This window comes from Pipistrellus kuhlii, unplaced genomic scaffold (assembly GCF_014108245.1).
Source record: "Pipistrellus kuhlii isolate mPipKuh1 unplaced genomic scaffold, mPipKuh1.p scaffold_m20_p_2, whole genome shotgun sequence".
Lineage (NCBI taxonomy): Eukaryota > Metazoa > Chordata > Mammalia > Chiroptera > Vespertilionidae > Pipistrellus > Pipistrellus kuhlii.
The window spans coordinates 77,121,125-77,143,779 of NW_023425515.1; the positions used below are offsets into that span (position 1 = coordinate 77,121,125).

At 34.4% G+C, this 22,655-nt stretch overlaps 1 protein-coding gene across 2 annotated transcripts in view; it reads right to left on the minus strand.

Moving 5' to 3' along the window:
• EPHA3 (EPH receptor A3) overlaps positions 1-22,655 on the minus strand; it is a 342,182-nt gene that overhangs the window by 220,227 nt on the left and 99,300 nt on the right. For both annotated transcript variants that reach the window (XM_036446292.2, XM_036446293.2), the window contains exon 3: positions 20,224-20,884. In XM_036446292.2, coding sequence (XP_036302185.1) covers positions 20,224-20,884 — 661 coding nt within the window. The remainder of the gene's footprint in view (positions 1-20,223; positions 20,885-22,655) is intronic.

The following is a 22,655-nucleotide window of genomic DNA, read 5'->3' on the forward strand; positions in this document are numbered from 1 at the left end:
GTTGGGGGCAATCAAGCATGCAGGGGAGAGCAGTTGAGGGGGACCAGGACTGTAGGGTAGGGCAGTTAGAGGTGACCAGGCTTATACAAGGAAGGGCAGTTATGGGCAAACAGACTGGCAAGGGTGCATTAGGCATCAATCAGGCTGGCAGGGAGTGCTTAGGAGGTGATCAGAAGCAGTTAGGGCCAATCAGGAAGGTAGGCAGGCGAGTAGTTGGGAGCTAGCAGTTCTGAATTGTGAAAAGGATGTCCTACTGCCCATTTAGGCCCTATGGGGCAGTTGGACATCCCTTGAGGGGTCCCAGATTGGATAGGATGCAGGCTGGGCTAAAGGACACACCCCCATGCACGAATTTCATGCACTGAGCCTGTAGTGTGTATTTATAAAGTTAATATTTCCTGAGGCCAAATGTATACCATATGTTAGTATATCTAATCATACTAAATGCAGAATTTTTATTTAAATGGATATGACATTGTTACTATATTTCCAATATTTATTTCTAAATATTTTGAATAGAAAGAGAACTATACATAGTACAATGAGTTTATTTGTGAGTATACTGTATGTATTAGGCTTAACTGTGAACACCAGGAAATTAACCCACTGTAACTGTATTGTCAGGCTGTCCCATTTGCATTTTCTCCAATTTTTCTAAGATTGTTACATCTCAGTCAAGATTTGTATTCAATATTCTGTTGTTGTTTTTAGATTTTTGTGTACCACTTAATTATACACTGCCAATTATACACACTCTGTCAATGAATACTAACCAATGGATGAAACTATTTTCAGAAAGCATATTAAAAATTTCAAAGTAAATCTGAGTAGGCATTTTATCTGGGGACCATGTGTCTCACAGACCAGTCATTTCTAACTAAGAATATTGAAGTCAAAGTTACAGCAAATCTACTTTGCAATGTTATCACACATGCCAAACATAATATTGAAATACCAGCAAAATGACTGTTATGCACAATACACTATAATTAACCTTGTGAATTCACTCTGCTTACAGCCCTAACATTTTGTACTTTGGTGAAAGGAACCAAAGTGCTGAAAGCAAATGTGAAATTTGCTAAATGAATTTTTGGAAGCTTAAGTCATTTGACCTTTCCAGTTTAAACAACCTAATACAAGAGTTAGTCATTCTTGGACTTGGGACATTACAAATAAACTGCCGAAAATAATAGTCATCATGTTCTGGGATATCCTGACTGCATTATTATAGTAAATTTTCCTGAAGTGTTAAAATGAATAAAGTAATACTTAGCCCCCTGAAATCACAGGTAAAGCTAAGAATCAATCACCCCTCTGGTGCCCAGTACACACAACAGGGAGAACTCTCAGTTGTTCCTCAAAAAGCACAGGGACTGGAGAAATGTTGCTCTAAGTTTCAGGATTAAAGTTTATATCATGACTTTCATTTTTCCCCCCTTAACATACTGATGTACGTATTCCATTGTCAGTGATGTATACATTCCTTACATCAATTTAATATTTCTTCAGAAATACACAGGAAATTCATTATGATGAGTGAATGAGTAATCAGACACCTGGAAATGATCCCTTGAACTTATTTCCCCAATATCTAAACAAGACTACCTCCAAAGTGCAGGATCCATTTTCAGAATTTCCAGGAGAGAGGCTGTCGCTTATTTCTTAAAGGCGATTTGAAACAATTCACTTAATTAAACCACAGTTAGAAACTCAATGTGAGAACTTCTGTCTCTCTAATTGGGAAAAAAAAAGTAGATATGACAACACAAAATAATAATTTGAGTTTTGTACACATACTATTCATAACATACACCAATTATATATTTAACTAAAATCTATTATAATAAGAGCATAATATGAAATGGACCAAATAGCTGAACAGTGGAATGACCACCCGGACAACCTTTGGAGGAAGCCAGGGCTGCGAGGCCAACCCCTTTGTATGACTTTCGTGCATCGGGCCTCTAGTTTACATATAAAATTGAAGGACTCCTAAATATCAGATCTTCACTAATCTCTCTCTTTTGACCATTTCAAATGAAGTTTACTGTGTAATATGTACATACTCAGTCACTCTTTTGCATTTTGCCTTCAAAACTGCCCTCTGCTTTCCTTCATTTCTATACACACTTTGCCACGTTTATTTCTGCACCTCAGTCTCCCTATGCAGTCTTATACAAAGGGATGCATCTAATTGATTTAAGTGTAATTGAGTCTCAGTAATCATGCCTGAGCTTCAAATTTCATGACCTTTGCAAAGTTGCTAATTATTTGGCCCTGAATAAGAACTGGTTTTCCAGGTACTAAAGAAAAAAATACTGTCACAACAACATATTCTAAAATATAAAGAATTCAGAACTGCACAGCATGCCCTGCTTTAAAAGAAATAAGCCTGAACCAGGTTAGTCAGACCATCAAAACCAATTACCTAACCATGTGTAGTGTTATTTGTTTCTGAAAAACTATCCAATCCCAGATTAGTCCAAGTCTAAATATATAAGAATAGAGTATCTTTCAATTTAGAGTAAAGAAATGGTGTATATTAAAAGACAAATTGTGTGCTGTTTAGTTAAATTTCACTTTGTTTGTTTTATCCTTTTACTTGACATATAGAAAATTCTTGGTCCTTTGATGATAGTTAGCTGATTTCCTCCCATAACTAGAGCTTTTTTTCTTATTGTGATAGAAATCTTACACATCAAGTACTTACTATGTGCCGGGACTTGTGTTGAACATTTTATAAATATTACAGTATCTCACTTTATTCTCTCCACAGTACTACAAAGGAGATGGATCAAGAGCAGTTCGTTCCTTTGCTGGCTCACACAGTGACCAAGATAAAACTCAGAGCCACTTTTTTTTATACCATTTATCCCGATTAAAGCAATGATGCTTTTAACCATTGTTTTCTATGAAGGAAAATAGTAAAAATATTTAACTACTTCATTCTTTGCCAGAGGGGAGAAAATATAAACATTTTTGAAACCTCAAGGTCATGGTTATGAATATTTCCACTTGCTTTCTGCCCTCTTCAGTCCTGGGGTGCACTCAGGGTTTACTCAAGCAGAGAAAACTGGCCCCTCGGAGGCCCCAGGCAAATGTAACATAAACACAACACGTGTGTATGTTATCATAGCCTTTCTTGTCCTATACTCAGGCTGCCAATTGTGGTGTTCACCATACTCACTGTATGTACTATTTACAACTTTTTATATATTTCTTCTGTTGGAAAATGAATCCCTCACAAGTCATAACTATGTTTCTTAAGTAAGGTGAACTCTGACTAGTAGCTTTCGGGTATTGCAATAATCTCCTTACCCCAAATTGTGGCATATCTAGGAGACACATATGACACCCTGGATTGCTAGCTTAACATTCAGCATGGGTATCTCATAATACTATTTTTTGGGGGGGAAATGTATCTTCCTTAGAATCTAAACTATCATGAACTAATTTTTTTAACTAGCATCAGTTTAAGAACATGCTAACTATTAAGCTACAAGAAATACAAAAGTATGTGACTGATTGAGATGTGTAAAATGTTACAATTTGTAGAAAATGTAAATGGTTCCCCTAATCTACTTTCAAACTCAGTGTACTTTTAGGAAATTGTTGTGATCACACCAAAAGTCTTCAGAGGAAGTGTAGAGTGTCCTAGAGGTTCACAGAAAGTACCCAGTGAGTTTCTTAGATTCAGGATGCACTAGATTATAGAGGCATTTCTCCTTGTCATTACAATCATCTAAGCAATAGCATATAATCATGCCACATAAATGACTAGCAAATGAGCAATAGAAAATAAAATGTAATTACTAAGTTAGAACCCTTTAAACCCTAAAACCTTAAAATAGATATTCCAGAATGGATAATTTCAGCCATGGATAACTTGACAATTTCCAAATACTTTTTCACCTTCAATTTATAGTTTTATAAGGAATCCATCAATTTTCAAATTTTATTTATTTTTCTTTTGCTTCAAACTGGGAAAGTAATCTTGCAAATCACATAATACTTTCTTATTTGTGTATAAAAAATTAAGCAACTATTTTTACTGTCTATTTCTTCAACATCTAAAGACTACTTCAAATGTATGGGCTTTATAAGAATTTATCTTTATTATAAACTAAGGGCTTCTTCCTTCTTCAGAAATTAAGGGAATTGCTTTTCTGTTACTCTGTGTAGCCTTTAATTTTTTTTTAAAGAAGTTAAGGAATATAAAAGATGAGATTGTGTCAAGCAAACTATGTGCTAACTAGTATAGTAGAATTTATTTTATCAATTTATTATTAACTAGCAGCCAGATGCATGAAATTTGTGCAAGAGTAGGCCTTCCTTCCCCAGGATGTCAACACCAGCTCCCCTTCAGTACCCAGGACCATGGTTTCCCTTGCAGCCCCTGCTTTGTCTGGAAGGACTTCCGGTCTAATTAGCATATTATGCTTTTATTACTATAGATTAAGTATTCTAATAAATATGCCTACTTAAGGTCTCAATATCTTAATTTTCCAGTCAACCAGTAAGTTGATTAACTAAATATTTAAATTTTGCTTCTATTTTATGAAGTTTAATATTAAATAATTTTTTTTATCGAAAAATGTCTGTGCAGAATGGAGAGATGCTATAATTCACAAAATAATACAAGGTTTGGGTATGGCAAATTCCTGTTTAAATCTTCTATCTCCACCGTGGGTGCCTACATTTGAGAAAGTTACCCAAATTTTTCTGTTGTTTCATTTATATGTTATATATTGATTTAATGCATGTTATGTATTGATTTAATGCATATGTTAATGAAAAAAATATTAACAAAGAAATGAGTTGCCAATAAGCACACAAAAGCTGAATCTATTATGTACAAATTCTGTACTAGATTCTGAAGGGAATCTGCTAATCTTAAAAAGACCAGAGTCTGTAGCAATAACACAGCTTGCTAGCTTGCTTTTTATTCACTTTAAAACAATTTAGTACCCATATTTTAGTGCCATATTTAGTTCTTTCCTAATTCTAACTCTTAAATAATTTTCTAGGGTAAGACTTGTAGCACCAAACTTACTCCTGGATGTAAAATATTATAATAATGTGTAAAATCCAAATGTATAAAATTAAGTGACACAATAATTTTATGCTAAAGAATCTTATTAGACCTTTTGTGTTGAATGTAGGTGGATATTAAGTCATGTCAAACAAATGTTATCTCACCAACCCTGCTGGGTAAATTTCAGGTTTATTACTGGACTAAGAATGCACAGAAATCATCCTCTACACATGGAGCTGACAATTCCTCTGCAAATGCCTTCCCTTGTCTGGAGTTTACAGCATGAGATTGGCTACTAGCCAACATGAACAATGTTTAAATTTCTTTATGGAAGCTCAATGAGCTTTCAAACATTCATCTGCTTTACCTACTGTGCTTAATAAAAAGCAAGTCAGTGCATTTTCTCATTTCCTTTTCATCATTAATAAGAGCAACCATCAACCTTAAGAAGGATATAGTCTGCTTTTACTTTTAGCTTCCTTTTCCCAGTAGTTCTGACTGAAGGACTAATAGAATAACATTATCCCACCCATCATCCTTACACAGTTTTGGACATAAAGCAGTATATATCTTGTCACTAAAACATAACTACTGTAAACAGCAAAAACTCTAAAGAATTACTTCTGTTCATGACAAGATTTTAAAGGGAGTTTTACTATATTAATTAAATAGTTGCTTTATGTAAGCTTTTTTATATTCTGGAAAGCTTAAAAGGCTAAGAAATTTCTAATAGCAACACAAAAATTTGTAATCTGTAACATCAGTATTATTGACAAAGAAAAAATAGTTTCATGAATTATCCTCATATAAAACAACTTGATTAGTAACTTAGAAAATATGTACATTTTAAACCACATTTATTTACCTAAAAAGTGTACAGACTTATTAATATGTTTTCCCTCCAAAATTTAAAACATATGCATATTATAGCTATTAACTTATTTTGTATGCTGCCTCACTTTAAAAGGAGCAGGAAATGTAAAAACGTGTGCTGCACTCAACAGTATCTGAAGTTATTTGATATTTTATTCCTTATTTCAATCTTCTTAAATTGTTTTAAGAAATAAAGATATTTTTATAGTTGGCATACAATCTTATATTGCTTTTATTAATTTCAGGCAAACAATATTTTGATTGGACATTTTTATACCTTATAATGTGATTACCCCAGTAATTCAAGTAATTATCTCTCATTGTATAAATGCATGATAATATTATTGACTATATTCCCTTTCCCCAAAAATAATCAATCTAAATTTATATCAGGAGAAACTAAATAAAGAAAAATAAATAAAATCCAAAGTAAATAGAAGGAAGGAATTAATAAATTAATAAACATTTTAGTGCATTTATAAATACACATATTACTTATTAAATAATTAAATATGTATATCTAAACTAATAAAATACATAACATGCATATATCTACATACACACACATATATGTGTTACATAGCTTTATATACATAAACACTTATACACATATGGATAATTATGCTATATATATTCACATATGTATATACATTTTTATACATAGCAGTGTTTATGAACTTTTTATAAATCCAGTATGTGCAGTAGATATGTCAGCTATCTCAAAAAATCATTCCCAACCTGCCACTTGGAGGTCTGTCAAGCTAGTTGTGCAAGCGCACACACTGGGCACATAGGCATGTCTTTCTGGAGCCTGATTCCTACTCGCCATCATCTCCTATCAATTATGACCTCAGCAACAGCAGGGGAATGGAAAGAGAAGCATAGGTAATTAGAGGCAGACTCAATTTCACATGGCCAGAAAATAAAGGCCAGAGAAACCCTGTTAAAATGCTCTGTGTTAGTTTTACGTAAACCTATCCTGAAATAGAGGGAAGTGTTATATAAATGAATAAGAAGTTCTTGTCTTTTTGAAAAACTAGTGCCAATCTTTTTATCTCATACTAATAACCAAATTTGCCAGCTAGCCCTTAGGCAGCAAGAACTTGCAAATATTCACATTATAGTGACTTGCAAAAGTATCATTAAAGGAAAAATACAGAAGGACTGAGTTTCAGAATTAGAGACCCTAATTTACATCCTGGTATTGTGAAACATGGCAAATTAATACTCTCTTAGCCCTGCCCTAGTAGATTATGGCCTTTAATATTTACCTGAAAAGGGTTTTGTTGAGGGTAAAGTGGTATGTTAATCACTGGATACAGACTAGCCAATCAATAATAAATGGCACTTCAAATGTATTTATGATTTATCACACTTGATACAGAACACATGCCATTTAAGATGGAATAAATTACTATAAATATTTTAAATGTGAACAATAGAGCACAAAGGGATTATAAAGCGAAAAATGAAATTGTAAGTTTCATATCAAAAAGGTGTGTTGCACGGGCATACCTGTTGGTTGGACGTAGGAAGATACATAATTCTGTGAACTTTTATGGGGAAAGGACAGCCCTGAGCTGCAGGGGCTATTTCGGAAAGCACAGGCTGTGGGCCTCGGCTCCCTTCTGCACCAGAGAGGCTAGGTGAGTGCTGGCCACATGCAGGTGCTCTGTGCTCAAAGTTCAGTTTCACGACTCACTTACTGACATCAGACAATTGTCTGAATCCTCTGAGTCTCTATGTTCCTCTCATGGGAAATCGGGACATGAAGGCACCTTCCTCATAGGTCCTCGGGAGGGTTAAATGAGCTGCCAGGCTCAGTAACACGTCAGAGGACAGAAATGCTATTTTTAAAAGAAACAGCTGATGTTGAGGTGCTGCTCTAACTTTCAAAGAAGAAACAGACATAGAACTAGAAGCGTGGGCATTTTTATACGGAGACTATTAATACAATATGGCGTGTAATATAACTGCATCTACCTGTTATCTTTGCATTAATATCACATTACAGAAAAAAAGAGTCAAATGTCAGATTTGATCTCATGTCAGCACTTCAGAGTATCCTAAAAGGGAACTAACTCCATAGCAGCTGTTCGAACCCTTTGCATAAGGAAACACCCTCAATCTCCCAATGCTTTCTCATTGATGTCTCTTTTATTACTCTCTCCACATTGTCTATTCTTGCGCTATGACATTTAAGCCACTGAGTGCCAATCACTTTGTCCACCTCTTTTCAGGTAATACTCTTTCTCTCTTTTTAAAATAGGCTTCAAATACCCAGCCTCAGGTTAATATACCTAATCTCTCTATTCTTTAGTCCAGATAAGGAATCTTAGTTTGTTTGTTTTTTGTTTGTTCCTTTGCTTGCTTGCTGTTTTTGCAAATGTGCCACTTTCTACTGATTTAAATACTTGGTAGGACATCATATGCCTTCAAAAGTTATAGAAATTCCCAAGTAAGCCCCAGAAGGAATGAGTACTCAAGTATACTCATGAGATGCTTGAGCGAGGGTTCCAGATTGACCTTTTAGCCTAAATTTATATCTCTTCCAAGGAAGGGGTGATTCTAAGGCCTTGGATAGGTAGTTCTGTTGGTAAAAGCATCCTCCCAATATTCCAAGGTCGTGGGTTCAATCCCTGGTCAGGGCACATACAAGAATCAACCAATGAATGTACAAATAAGTAAAACAATAAATTGATGCTTTCTCCTCTCACAAGTCAAACAATAAACAAATACAATTTTTTTTTTTTTAAGAAAGGGTGATGTTAGATCCGAGTTTCTTCATCTTGACATTATTGGCAGGTTAGACTGGCCACTTTTCTGTTGTGGAGGCTGCCCTGAGCACTGCAGCACAGTCAGCGACAGCTCTGGCCTCTACACCTTGTTTGCCAGTAGCAACCCCCTCTTTCAGTGGCTACAGCAAAAATTTTCTCAGACATTGCCAAATATGCCTTGGGGGCAATCTTGCCAGGGATTACTCTAGGCTTTACAATTCCATGGGTGGCACACTGAAAGCATTTGCATTTGCATTAGCATTCTTGATATTTACACTAACACTAAGTTCCTTGAGGGCAGGGAACTTTTTCTGTCTTGTTCAGTGGATACTTAGTATAGCAGACACTCATTAGATTTTTGTTGCCAACAATGAACAGTGATGGAGTATCTAACTTCATAGAGATTGAAACTCCTTTTATCACATTTTAGCAGCACTTTTTCCTTAAGAATATTGTGCTTGCTTTTATTTAACATAAATTCAGTTCATGTCACCTTTAGAAGACAATTGGAAGCAAGTATTGCACTCTCCTTCTCCCCAGTTCAACATATTAATCAATTCTGTACATCATAAAATTTTTACACATGTTGATTGATAGATTGAAATATCTCATCTTCAGTATAGCAGCACTATTAAGACAGGAGATGGATCCAAGTCTCTGAAATACAGATAAATACCAGAAAAGCAAACATGTTCCTTTCCAACCAATTACGTATACAGATTTGATTCTGAGTTTCACAAAACTTTACATGTTCTTTATGCACGAATTCAAGAATGGTATCCCCTCATCCCGTAGCATACATGCTTTGTCTTGTTGAAAGTGAGATTTCATATAAAAAAGCAACAGCTGTTTTCAATTACAGCACCCATGTTTAACATTTGCAGCATTGTAACTGACCACTGAAGAGAGAATTCAGGAATATTTACACTCAGTTCTTTTGCTATTAGAAATCATTCTTACTTCTTATTTGTCTGCTTAAAATACAAAAATCTGTGGCTGATTATATGAGGTTTATGACTTTTCTGGTCTTGAGTCACCCTTGGGGTCCCTGGGTCTCCCTCCTTTCACAGAAAAACTCTGTGATTAGAAATTCACATCGTGATCATGTTTCTAAAGGAAAATCAACAGCTACACATCTCAGAAGGCTATCAGAACACTAAATCACAAAGGGACAAAAGTGTATGATATCCGTAGTTTTTACTCTCAAAATTCTGTTCCCAAAAGGAGGCATCCTTAAGTGGCCACAGAGTTATCTGCCAGCAAGATGCTTGTCCACAGCCTGAAGGATGAGAAGCGATAGGAGCAGGTCATACATGAAGTTTTTCCAGTTATGATTCTTTTCAAATGGCTCTTACTTTAAGAGCACTTTCATAAAATATTATCAAAACTTATACTTCTCTCTGCAATTGTTTTCCATTAAAGTTTAGTGCCAGCTGTCAAAGCTGTAACGTAAACCCTTATTAGCTCTTATAAGTCCTACTCTGGAACTAATAAGGGATTGTCAAACTCCAAACACAGACCTAAGTGGGGGCAGAAATCACAGGAAAGAAGGTGGAAAGTATTTGATGAAGCTGTACTGGCAAAGCAATCACTCTGAAACTTTTACCAATGCATTTCACAGAATCTAAGAATCTCAGGAGGGGGGAAAGATCTAGTTCTCAGTTTATTTTGCAAAGGGTTTGATTTCTCCTCCTCTGAGAGGGCACAGCTAACACAATAAGATGAATAATTGAAAATTTTAATAAAATATCAATAACCTCTTCAGAATTGTTACTATATTCTGAAAAAAATTATATTGCATTCTCTAAATTTTAAAATATAGAAGTTTTCTAAGATCTCAATAGCTAGAAAGAAAAAAAAGTATAGCTTGAAAAATCAAAGATGAATAATACTATTTACAAAAGCCATATATTATATGATATATATAAGGTTTTTAAAAATGTGTTTAATTGAATGGCATGCAGCAAAGCAGAACAATAAATGACTGTCCACATAAACCCCAAAGTAGTCAAAGTTAAAGAAATAAAAATTGAAATGAAATTTTAAGACTTCCTGTAGAGTCTTACTCGACTCAACAGTAATTTATGATGACAGATCCATGAGTTATAGGATAAGGTGTTATTTATTAAGATGTCAAAGTCAGTATACTTTTTATATATTCAAAATAACCAATATCCCTTCTTTCACACAAAAAAAGTTCTTTTTTTAATTTTAATCACTTTTCAGATTAGTTTACATTAATAGATCCTTAGTAAGTGGTATACAAAACAATGTCTGGACTACCTTTAAAAATGAGGCTGAAAATGAAATGACAAATAATACTTCTTTTGAGTAAAATCAGAACTATTTTTCTTTCTGGAATTGGAAGTCATTCCCTCCTCCCCCCCCACCCCCACCCCCATGTCTTAAATTAGCTCAGTGAATTCTGTCCTGGAGAGTTTGATTCATATTTTGCCACAGACAGACCCTTAAACAAATAAATGATTCAAGGGGCAAATTATTTGTGTTTTCTAAAGACTATACATTTGGCATGTAGGGGTTACCTAAATTATTATTTAGACCAAACCAGGCAAAGCCTCTAATAGTTCATACAACATATTAATGTAGGAAAACGAACTTTGTATCTCAAAAGCAGATACCCTACAGCTATTTGATAAGGGCTGACTGTGAACTAGGTTATAAGCTTAGGAAAATACCTTAAGACCAACCTATAAAATGGTCTTCTGGGTTATGATAAAGGCTAGTAAAATACCTCTTAAAGAGAAAATGTCAGACTGTTTCCCCTTCTTTGAACAACAGATTAATAAGATTATATAACTAAATTGACCCATACAAGGTACAAGAATGCTATTTTACTAAAACACTGTAATTCTTATTTAGCTGTAATTCTGTGTTAGAATGTTACTAACATTTATAAAACTGACTGTGATTTTTAAGGTCTTTTATGGTAGTTCATTGCTGATCATTTAACTTGTTCTTATTCATTAGAAGGTATTTAAATGGTTGGGTAGGAATTTGTTCTATTCTCTAAATTTAAGGACAGGCATATCTCTCCTAAATATGTTTGCAATTAATTGTCTCTGCCTGCTCAAAATAGTCTGATTTTTAGTATACACAGAGCAAAGAATTCACATTTCTTCCTAGTATCTTAAAGATGCAAATCCATGGTTCACATTTATACTGTTTGTTTTTATATAGATTCAAAGATAAACTACATAGGTAAACAAGTCACAAACAAAATATGCTCCCTTATTTTTCCTCTCTTTTTCATATTTGAAACAAGTTTTTAATTACTGTTTAGACAGTTCACCCACATAATTTTATTGAAAGTTTCCAGTTATATCACATAGTAAATCATGTGAGCACATTTGACTTTTACTTCATACAATTTATATTGTTTTTCCTGCTGCCTTTTCTACTATTTGGGTGATTCTCAATTATGTGTAATAAATACCTGAAATAAGTCAAATAGATATAGTTAGCACTACACAGAGTTAAGTAAAATGGCTAGATAAATATTATATTAATATCTATGGATTACTTATTTTTATTTTTGATTCACATAATTTCTGCAAGGTAAGAATATTATTTATTGTTATATCTTCTCCAACTCTGTAATCAAATCTTTTTTTACAATGAATGTTAGAACAGATCACAGTGTGAAATAACTCGAGATTTAATGTTATTGAAATGTAGCATTTTTTTATTTTGCTACTGTTGTTTGCTTGTTTTCTAAACTATATTTTCTTAAATCGCTAAAACTTGAGTATCTTTCTAGTTATACACTATAAAACTCTCCATGTAAAAATTCAAGGCTGGGTTTGAAAAACCAATGGAAAGACCCATGCTAGAAACAATAAGCCACTGAGACATATGCCAGATGGGAAAAATCAAGAACTGTTTAAAAGAAGGAGGAGAAATATAAAAGCTAAACATAAGAGAATAGAGGAAATATCCTCTATGATTGAATAGGTTAGAGGTTTAATGGAACTAAAAATGGAATATCCTGGGGTGTGGAGAGGGGTGAGATGGGAGGAAGAATCTTGTTGGAAAGTAGGTGGATAGCCAGTGATGAAATCATAAATACATAATCATAAAAATTCATTGTAAGATATTTTCTCTCCCTCAAGATATATCTATAAAGTCTAAGGTTTAAGGTAACATACAGAGAATTAAAATAGCTCCCTATCTAAGTGTTTTAATACAAATTAAAACAAAAAAGCAGAAAAGGCAATATATTCAATAATGCTGATGACAGATAATAACAATGAGGTTCAAATACCTTTCATCCAGTGCTAGGTAGTCTACATTGGGATAAGCAAAACATTGGTTGGCAATTCTAAAGGGTAAAATTTGTGGGTGAAAAAAACTGAGGCTTAAACTGGTTAGCCATACAATTGATCAGTAGAATTTTTGGAATTCTTGAGCTCAAGCATTAAGACACTACGCAGCAGGAGAGTTTTGTTAAATAGAACAACAAAATAAAAACTGAAATTTGGGAACAAACTTGGCGAATTTCTGCACTATATTAATGTTGCAATAACTTATTATCTAAATTGGTGAGAAGACAAAAACTTATATGAATCAGAGGCTTTATAGTTATTAGTAAGATGCCATAATGTATCTGTTTAATTCATTTGAAAGTTATTTAGATTATTGCTTAAAAGTGGCATATTTTTTTATTAAATTAAATTGATTTGAAAAGTCATGGCTGTGTAATGCTAAAGGCAGAGTGGGAATGAAGGACTGTTGTTTTAAGCTAAGGGAAAACAAATAAAATTTTTTTAATTCAAGGTAAAAGACTTGATTATTACAGTGCAGTTATTAAAAGATGAATCCATACATTAAGAACTAAATGTATAAAATTAAGGGAGAAAATTCAGCATCTTCATAAACAGATATTCTCACTATAGGTTTTAAACCAGTGTTAATTCACTTTCGTAAGTCAGAAAAATAATATCATAAATTTATAAAAGAAAAAGCATTCTCTCAGGCATATGAAATGTTATTATTCTACTTCATTTATTCATCACTATAATGATAATTCAGATAACATCTAATATTTAATTATTGCAACTATATGTGATCTAACAAATGCATTTGTTTCAAATTACAAACATGGCCATTTTCATGTTCAAGTCTTTCTAAAAGGTCTTATGAATTCAAAGATAACTAATATATAGAATGTTCTCTCCAGAACTTACATTGTAAGAATACATAGTTGGCATAGAAGATCCCTAGTATTTATTCACTCAGTAATTGTCTAATTGAGAACTTAATTGTATTCTACCAGGTTCTAAGCACAATGTTCCAACAAAAAGACAAGAAACTTCCTGTCTGAAAACTGAAAAGGAGTGCTTCTGAATTCATTGCAATAAAAGAACACCTTGCGTTGAAGAAGGTGCACACAGACTCAGTAGGTGCTAAGAAATTTCTACTGAGATGTTTCATTTTCTCTAGCTCCTCTGTCAAAGCAAGCAGAATCTTTCTGTTATGGAAACCTTGACAGCTCCTTAAAGACAGTTTCTGAATTGACAGAGAAGCAAGAGGAGAGTAAGAGTTGGTATTGTTAAATCTTAGGTGAAACAAACATAATTACAAATAATCCTCAACAAGTCTCCATGCCTTGATACATCACATCAAACACACTTTTCTATAAAGCTGCTAATGTACAAGAACAAGGAAGAAAGTTAACATTCCACAATGAATGCACAGAGATAAAACACAGAGCAACAGATTCTTCAGTGACATTAATAAGGTACTTGGTACATTAAGTCTAAACAAAGTTTGTAGGAGCAGGAATATTTATAGTAACCTCCTGGTATCTGCCTCAAATGTAATTAATTGACTATATAAAAAGCCATTAGCATTCTCATTTCTTCTCTTCAAACTGAATCAAAGCAGATAATAGAATTCATTAGCCAAGATAAAAAACAATAAGGATCATGAGGTCCCCTTGGAATTAATGTGAAATTTTCCCAAACCTCCAACCTTAAAAAATGAAAAGAGTTATGGTGAAATGTAAAAAGTATGATGGATTTCCTAAATGAAATAAATCACATAAAACATGATAGTCAATCAATGAAAGCAAATAACAGATGATTTAGGTTTATATTCTTAACTTTTAATGTTATATTTCTAAAGGATGTTTATTGACATCTTATAAAAACAACTCAGCCTGAAATTTGACTATTTTCTCAACATCCAGAAAGTTTGCCTAGATCCCAGAAACATGACCTAAATGAGGTTTAAGCCACACACACAGTAAATTAAGAGATACCACAATTTCGTACTCTATCATTAAGTTGAGAAATGACTTTTTAAAACAAAAACCATATTTTAAAATTATATATTAAAGAAAGTGCTTCTTGCACTCTCAAACCAAGTCTGATGCATGACCTCTTGCTTTTCTTACTAATCTTTACATTACCCTGTTATAAGTTTAAGCTTGTGTAATTTTTAATGTTCATTTCTACCTTACCAAATTTATCATAATTAGTACCTTTTACTCTCTTAGAGCTGCCTTTTTCAGTATTTTGAGTTTGCTCAGCACACAATTCCTGAATGATTCTTTACCATTATGCCTTTCATTGCTCCCTCATTTTCTTCCTCCAACCAATCCTTGAAAGAGAAAACTGCATTTTCTACTCCTACTTTCTCATGTTTCTTAGGTAGCAAAGAAAAGAGACCAGCAACATAAAGCATTTATTGCAGTAAATGTTAATTTCCCATCACTCATGTCCTTCTTTATCAATATCTCCTTTCTTAACAATACTAATACCTCTGTTTCAGTCTATTAACTTAATTTTGTTTAGTAATTCAGTTAAAAATTTGTTCCTTTTGAGACAGAGACCAAAACATTTTACATTTAAGACATATATTCACTTAATATGTGCACGCACACACACACACACACACACACACACACTCATATTTTTAAACAATCAAACTAATTTAACAGTCATAATGTTCATCTTCCTTTTCTAATGTCTAATAGAATTTAGCACATATTAGAAGTTCAATAAGTGTTCAATAACTGAATAAATGATTAAAGGATACTTTCATCTTTTTCTCATTTAAACTTTTTATTTTTTATTTAATTTATTGCTGTTACATTGGTTAAAAAATTATATAGGTTTAACATGTACAACTCTATAATACATTATCTGTTATTGTATTAGTGTTTACCACACCATATCAAGTCTCCTACTGTCACCATTTGTCACCTTTTATCTTCTTTCCCTTTCCCCCCTGGAAATCACCTTACTGTTGCCTGTGTCTATGAGTGGGGGTTTTTTTGTTTGTATGTTTGCTTAATCCTTTCACCTTTTTCACTTAGTCCCATACCCCCCTCTCCTCTGACAGCTGTCTATCTGCTGTTTTTTTCTATGAGTCTGTTTCTATTTTGTTGCTTTGTTTGTTTTGTTCATTAGATTGACCTCAGACCTGTCAGAATGTCTATCATCAATAAATCAACAAACAAGTGCTGGCAAGTATATGGAGAAAAGGGAACCCTCTTTCATTGTTGATGGCAATGCAGATTAGTATAGTCACTATGGAAAACAGTATGGAGTTTCCTCAAAAAATTAAAGATGGAATCACCTTATGACTCAGCAATTTCATTTTTTGTTATATATACAAAGAAACCTGAAACACTAATTCGAAAAAATATATACACCCCCATGTTTATTGCAGCACTATTTGCAATAGCCAAGATGGAAAGGAGCCTACAAGTGGCCATCAGATGAGTGGATAAAAAAGCTAAAGTAGGAATAGACAATGGATACTACCTAGTCATAAAAAATAAATAAATAAATAAAAGGAAATCTTACTTTTGGCAACAGAATGGATGGATCTGGAGAATATTATGCTAAGTGAAATAAGCCAGCCAGAGAAAGTCAAATACCATATGATTTTATTTTTTCTCATTTTAGGAATAATTGTGCTACTGTGAAAGTTTGCATTATGTATGAGAGTAGATAACACCTTGGATAGTACTGTAGTCTAATACAAAGACAATTTTGGTTTTTCTTATAGCTGGATGATGATGAGGTTTTTTTAATACAAAATATTTTATCAATATAATTTTCCAATCAAATAGAGATTTTCATGTTTTTATAATTGAATAAGTGTTCCAACAACTGTCAAGAGATAATTCAAAATATTTCATTTGATGTCATAATATAACTGTGTTATGAAATGTAAACCCTCTCTCTATAAGGCCTTCCTATGGAACAACCAGAATTCTACTGGAATTTTCCACATTTTGAGATAATAACTCAATAGACAAATTATAAAACTCAACTTCTGAAATGTGTAAGCTGTGTAAGGTCATTAGCTCTTTCTCTTTACACCAAAATTTTCTAAATGTAATAGTAAAGAGTCCAAAATCTCAAAGCAAAGACTACTCATTATAAATGAACAATTCCCATGAATAATTTTGAAATACTGAAAATGAGTATCTTCTTCCCCTATTTACCAAAGCACCTCTATACCCCCGGTAGAAGATTTATTGGTCTGTCTTGCACTAAAATTATCTACTTATGTATCTTTCTTTCATACTAGATTGTGAGCTCCTAGAAGGTAGATAAAATGACTTACTTGTCCATGTTTCCCCTATGCCTGGCACATTATTAATTTGTATTAATAGATTGTCAAAAACCCTTCTTGAGTTAAGTCTGGCAGACATTTTATGCACATCTAAATTGCATGTTAATCCACATAACCAGATTTTACTAAATTAGGCTAAACCTCATCTTCCAACAACATGGCATTTGGCTAGCAAATCTTCTTTCTTAAAAATCTAGAAACAGAAAAATCTGGGAAATATACTGAAATAGATAAACCTTGTATTAACAGATTCTTAGTTACTTTGTGCCAGCTTTCTGTGGCCCCACTCATCCTTCTTCAATATACAGAACTGTAACTCCAGTGGAATTCATGTCCTGAGGGTTTCCTAGTCTCTGTCACCACTCGACTGAATCATAGGGAAGCTTGTGGGTTGAGGTTAGTTCTGCAGACCCTGGGATCAGACTGCCTAGTTTCAGATCTCAACTCTCATACTCACTTATTAAGGAACTGAAGGCAAGACATTTAAACTATCAAACTTTGTTCTCATTTTAAAATGGAGGTAATAACAGTACACATCAATAGGTTATGTCAAAGAGAAATGAAATAACTCATAAATATTATTTAACAAGTCAGCACAGTGTGTGGCATCTCCTGAGTGCTTAATTAATGTTTAAAAATTCTTTGAATTATTACTACAGTGCTTGGAATGAAGTAGGTTCTCAATAAAAGTTGTTGAACTAAAGTGAAGGAGTCTCATTTTCTTCTGCTTTAGTCAATTAAAAGCCTATGATTGCTTTTCAAAAGAGTGACATATTTTTTTGTAAACAGAAAACAACAAAATAAACAACTAATGAAACACATGTTTAGCTATTTTGTCATGTTTACCTTTTTGAAACATTACCATGTTTCTGTGTGCCTGAAGTACTTGTGATCAAACACTGATTTGTGAGAGTCATAGCAAGCTATTCTGACCAGCCTACAATTTTATTAAAAACCGACCATAAAATTAAAAATTAAGAAATTAAACCATAACAAACACCAGTACCATAACTGACAACAATAGCAAAATGACAAGCCTCAAGCTGGGCTGAACTACACTATTACAGAATCAAGGTGTTGAGAACTTGATAAATTAGCAAATGTCAACAAATAATTCTGAGACTATGCTCCACCTTCAAATCACATGACTAAAAAATCATCCCTTTTTAAATTCCAATCACATCCCATTTCACTATCTCCACTTATACTAAAATTATTGCTATTATTTTATTTCCAATATATATATTCTTAGAATAGTTTGTATATGCTTAAATACAAAATATATATATATATATATATATATATATATATATATATATATATATATATATCTTATTCTAAAACTAGTATTTTTGAACTTTGATAAAGCATTTCTATATCAAATAGGTGCTGTGATGTCCTTCAATATTATAAAGTACACAATCCAAAGAGGTAAAACAGACATCAATGTGTTCTCTAGGAATAATTTGACATGGAGCATCACTGAATAGCATAGTAGTTACTTTATAAAAGTGGTTCGGTAATTAAGATGCAGTTAGTAAAATAATAGCAATTCTAAATTTATTGTGAATTTTTTGAATATCACTTAACATTACTCTTTAAAAAAATCCTTCTGATGTTTGTCTTCAAGTCAGCATGTGCAATGAGCTGATAATTTGAATCCTTTATGTCTATTATCATTTTTATGTGATTCTATTTATCTCACTGATACTTACTTTTCTATTTCTTATAACTCTGATGAGATATAAAGCATTATGTAAAATTATTTAAAATTCAAACATCTAATGATTAGACTTCTTGCTGAATGAAATACTTTATGAGATATTTTTGTTTAAATTAATACATATTTTAAAATGGAGACACATGATTCCTCTCCAGGTATGAGTATCAGAGACTGGTTCCACAGGGATGAAATTAGAGAGGGTGGATAATATTTAATTCCTCTTCAACTAAGTCTTAATCATTTCATTTAAAATTAATCTCACAAACATCATATGTCACAGATAATACTGAAAATAAAACATAATTCAAGTGGATAATGAAGCTATTTAGTGTTCCCTCTACTCATGTATATAAGTAAGTAGTAGCTAGGATGTTGTTTCAATTTTAGAACTTTCAAAACTATACTTAGTAACAATATTCTAGAGGTGATTGCCAAGGATCTAAATAAAACCAAGAAGTATGAGGCTAGCGTGTACCATTTGTTTTCATTAAATTTTTTTCTATAAACTATATCTCTAGTCAAAAGCAAAATGCTATATTTCGTTCAGATTGTTATAAAGGTAAATTTATATATAAAGCATAATAAATTCTCCCCTGTGGATTTGAGGTTTACTGAATGGCCTTAAGCCATAATGTCAAACTGAACTTCTTTGGCATAGTGTAATAGCAAACAAAAGTATTAAAACAGATTAGATTCTACAGACTAGGTACTTACGTACTCCTATGCATTTATACATTTAAAATTTTAATGTATAAGAAAAGACTAGTTTTATAGCAATATAACACATTCTACTATGAGATAGAAAAGCACAAACCTAGTCAACACACTTTAACTCTGTTAGAATTAGTTTACCTGCCCGAGTGTCAATGATGTTTCTTCTCTCAACATGAAATGACAGAGGATTATTTTTTCTTAGAGTTACATTTCCATAGTCATTAAATAGCAGGGAAAACTTAAAAATAGCAGAAGTTACACCTCTAGTGGGGTACATGCCAGCACCACATACTCAAACATGTTAATATTTCTAAAATAAACTTTGAATCAACACATCAAGTAGAATAAACTTTGTCTATAAATAGACTCTTTTCTGTTTAAGGCATGTTTGGCTGCCAAGTGAGTATAGGTTAAATTAATTTGTCTCACTTACTCTACGATAAACTCTAAGGTGAGAAATACCACTTTGAGGAAAATTAGGGAGGACTTACCTTGGCACATAAAACCCCTTTCTTCATAACCAGCATTGCATGAGCACTTGCCAATGGGTACAAGCCATTCCCCTTCTGTGCTGCAGTACATCCTAGGGGGATCATCCTCCTTGGAATTGTTAACACAAGAACCCCTGACCTCCACCAGGGACTGAGAATCCATTGGTACTGTGTCTGGAAACATGGCCAGATTCTTCACTATGAACGGGCACTTTTTGAAGTACACTCTCACGGACACCAAGGCAACACAAGCTCCAACATCTTGAAAAGCCAAATAAAATCCCTTTTTGTTGACAGGACCCACTTCTCTAACTTCAGTGTTGAGTTTAAGGATACGGTCCCCAAGGTCCATTTGCGTGAAACTTTCATCAGCTGCAATGGTGTCAATCTTTGTAAACTGGTGCTCTCGGAACTTGACCCCGTGATCATCGTCAGACTCCATGTAGTACAGGTTGAAAGTCTCCTTGCAAGTCCCCAAAACTAATGGGATGCTATTACAGTCTCGTAGAGTGAACTTGAGCTCCACATAGACCTTCTGAGCTGAGTTCCTGGGGACCCAGTTGGTCCTTAGCCAATTATTTTGACTATGTTCCATTACATTGCACACCTGGTAAGTCCTGATGGGTGTGTAATGCTCATCAACACCACTGATTTCTTCCCACTGAAGAATCAAAGGAGAAAAAAAGAAGCACTTAATAAGTTAAGAAATAAGATGAGGGTGTCACAAAACATCAAAATAAATAAGCTGAAACTTTAGTGTTACTCATTAAAGGTCATGATATAGAGAAATACTATAACATTCTTGATTTTTTTTTCAAGGTTCTCTGAATTAACTGACACAGAGTACTTTCCGCTTTTGATGAATACTTGTGAATTGCATTGAAGTTTGTGGGACATTTAGGGAAAATATTGCTTAGCATTTAATTAGACCACAAAATATTCTAGCATTAAAACCTCAACTCAGTCAGACCAGTATGGCTCAGTGGTTGAACATCCACTTATGCACCAGAAGGTCACTGTTCAATTCCTGGCCAGTCCATATGCCTGGGTTGCCAGCTGGTTTCCCAGTGTGGGGTATGCAGGAGGCAGCCAATCAATGATTCTTTCTCTTCATTGATGTTTCTATCTCTCTCTCCCTCTACTTCCTCTCTGAAATCAATAAAAATATGTTAAAATAAGCAAAACACTTAACTCAGGCATCTTCACTATAAAACTATTTTATTGGATATTTTTGGATATTTTTGTTTGTTTGTTATTAAAAACTAGTGTCCTGGTGCACGAATTTGTGCATAGGAGAGGGGGTGCTCCTCAGTCTGGCCTGCACCCTCTCCAATCTAGGATCCCTAGAAGGATGTCCTACTGCTGGTTTACAGGGATTGGGCCTAAAACAGCAGTCAGACATCTCTCTCACAATCCAGGACTACTGGCCTAAACTCTCACCTGCCTGCCTGCCTGATTGCCCCTAACCACTCTGCCTGCCAGCCTGCTTACCCCCAACTGTCCCTCCTGCTGGCCTGCTCACCCCTAACTGCCCCCCTGCTGGCCTGCTCACTCCAAACTCCCCCCCCCCCACCACTGTCCTGATCACCTCCAACTAAACCCCACTGATGGCCTGCTCACCCCCAACTGGCCTCCATGCTGGTCTGCTTACCCCCAATGGCCGCATCCTCCACCAGCCTGATCACCCACAACTGCCCTCCCCTCTTGACTGCCACCATGGCTTTGTCCAGAAGAACTTCTGAAAGGTCTCCTGGAAGGTCTCCCAGTCTAATTAGTATATTACTCTTTTACTAGATAGGATAGAGATCTGGTTCACAGATGGGGGCCGGCTGGTTTTCCCTGAAGGGTGTCCCAGATCAGGGTGGGGGTTCCCATGGTTCTTGGGGCAGCCTGGGCGAGGGGCCTGTGGTGATGTGCAGGCCAGCCACACACCCATGGCTTGAGGTCCCCGCTGGGGGGAGCCTGGCCAGTCTGGGTGACAGGCTAATGGCTATTTGCAGGCTGGCCACCCCCCGCCCCCTGTGGGGATCCATATCTATGGGAGTGTGGCCAGCCAGGGTGAGGAGCTGAAGGCTGTTTTCAGGCTGGACACACATCCCAGTGATCCAGGCTCCCAGCCCCTCCTTTTTCTTTCTCTTTTTTTTTTTTTTTTTTTTTTTTTTTTTTTTTTTTTTTTTTTTTTTTTTTTTTTTTTCAGCGCCTCTTTGAACAGAGGCTTCCTTGAGCAGAGGCCAGGACTGGCTGGAAGCAGGTATTTGGGATTTATTTATCTTCTATAATTGAAACTTTGAGCAGAGGCCAGGGCCAAAGATGCCCCATTTAATATGTTTTGAGACTTTTTAGAAGACTGAAGCCCTGCCTCTCTGATCCTTAAAACATATTTTGAGAAGCTTTTAAGTTGGCATTAGATAGTTTGTGTTACTTACAATTCC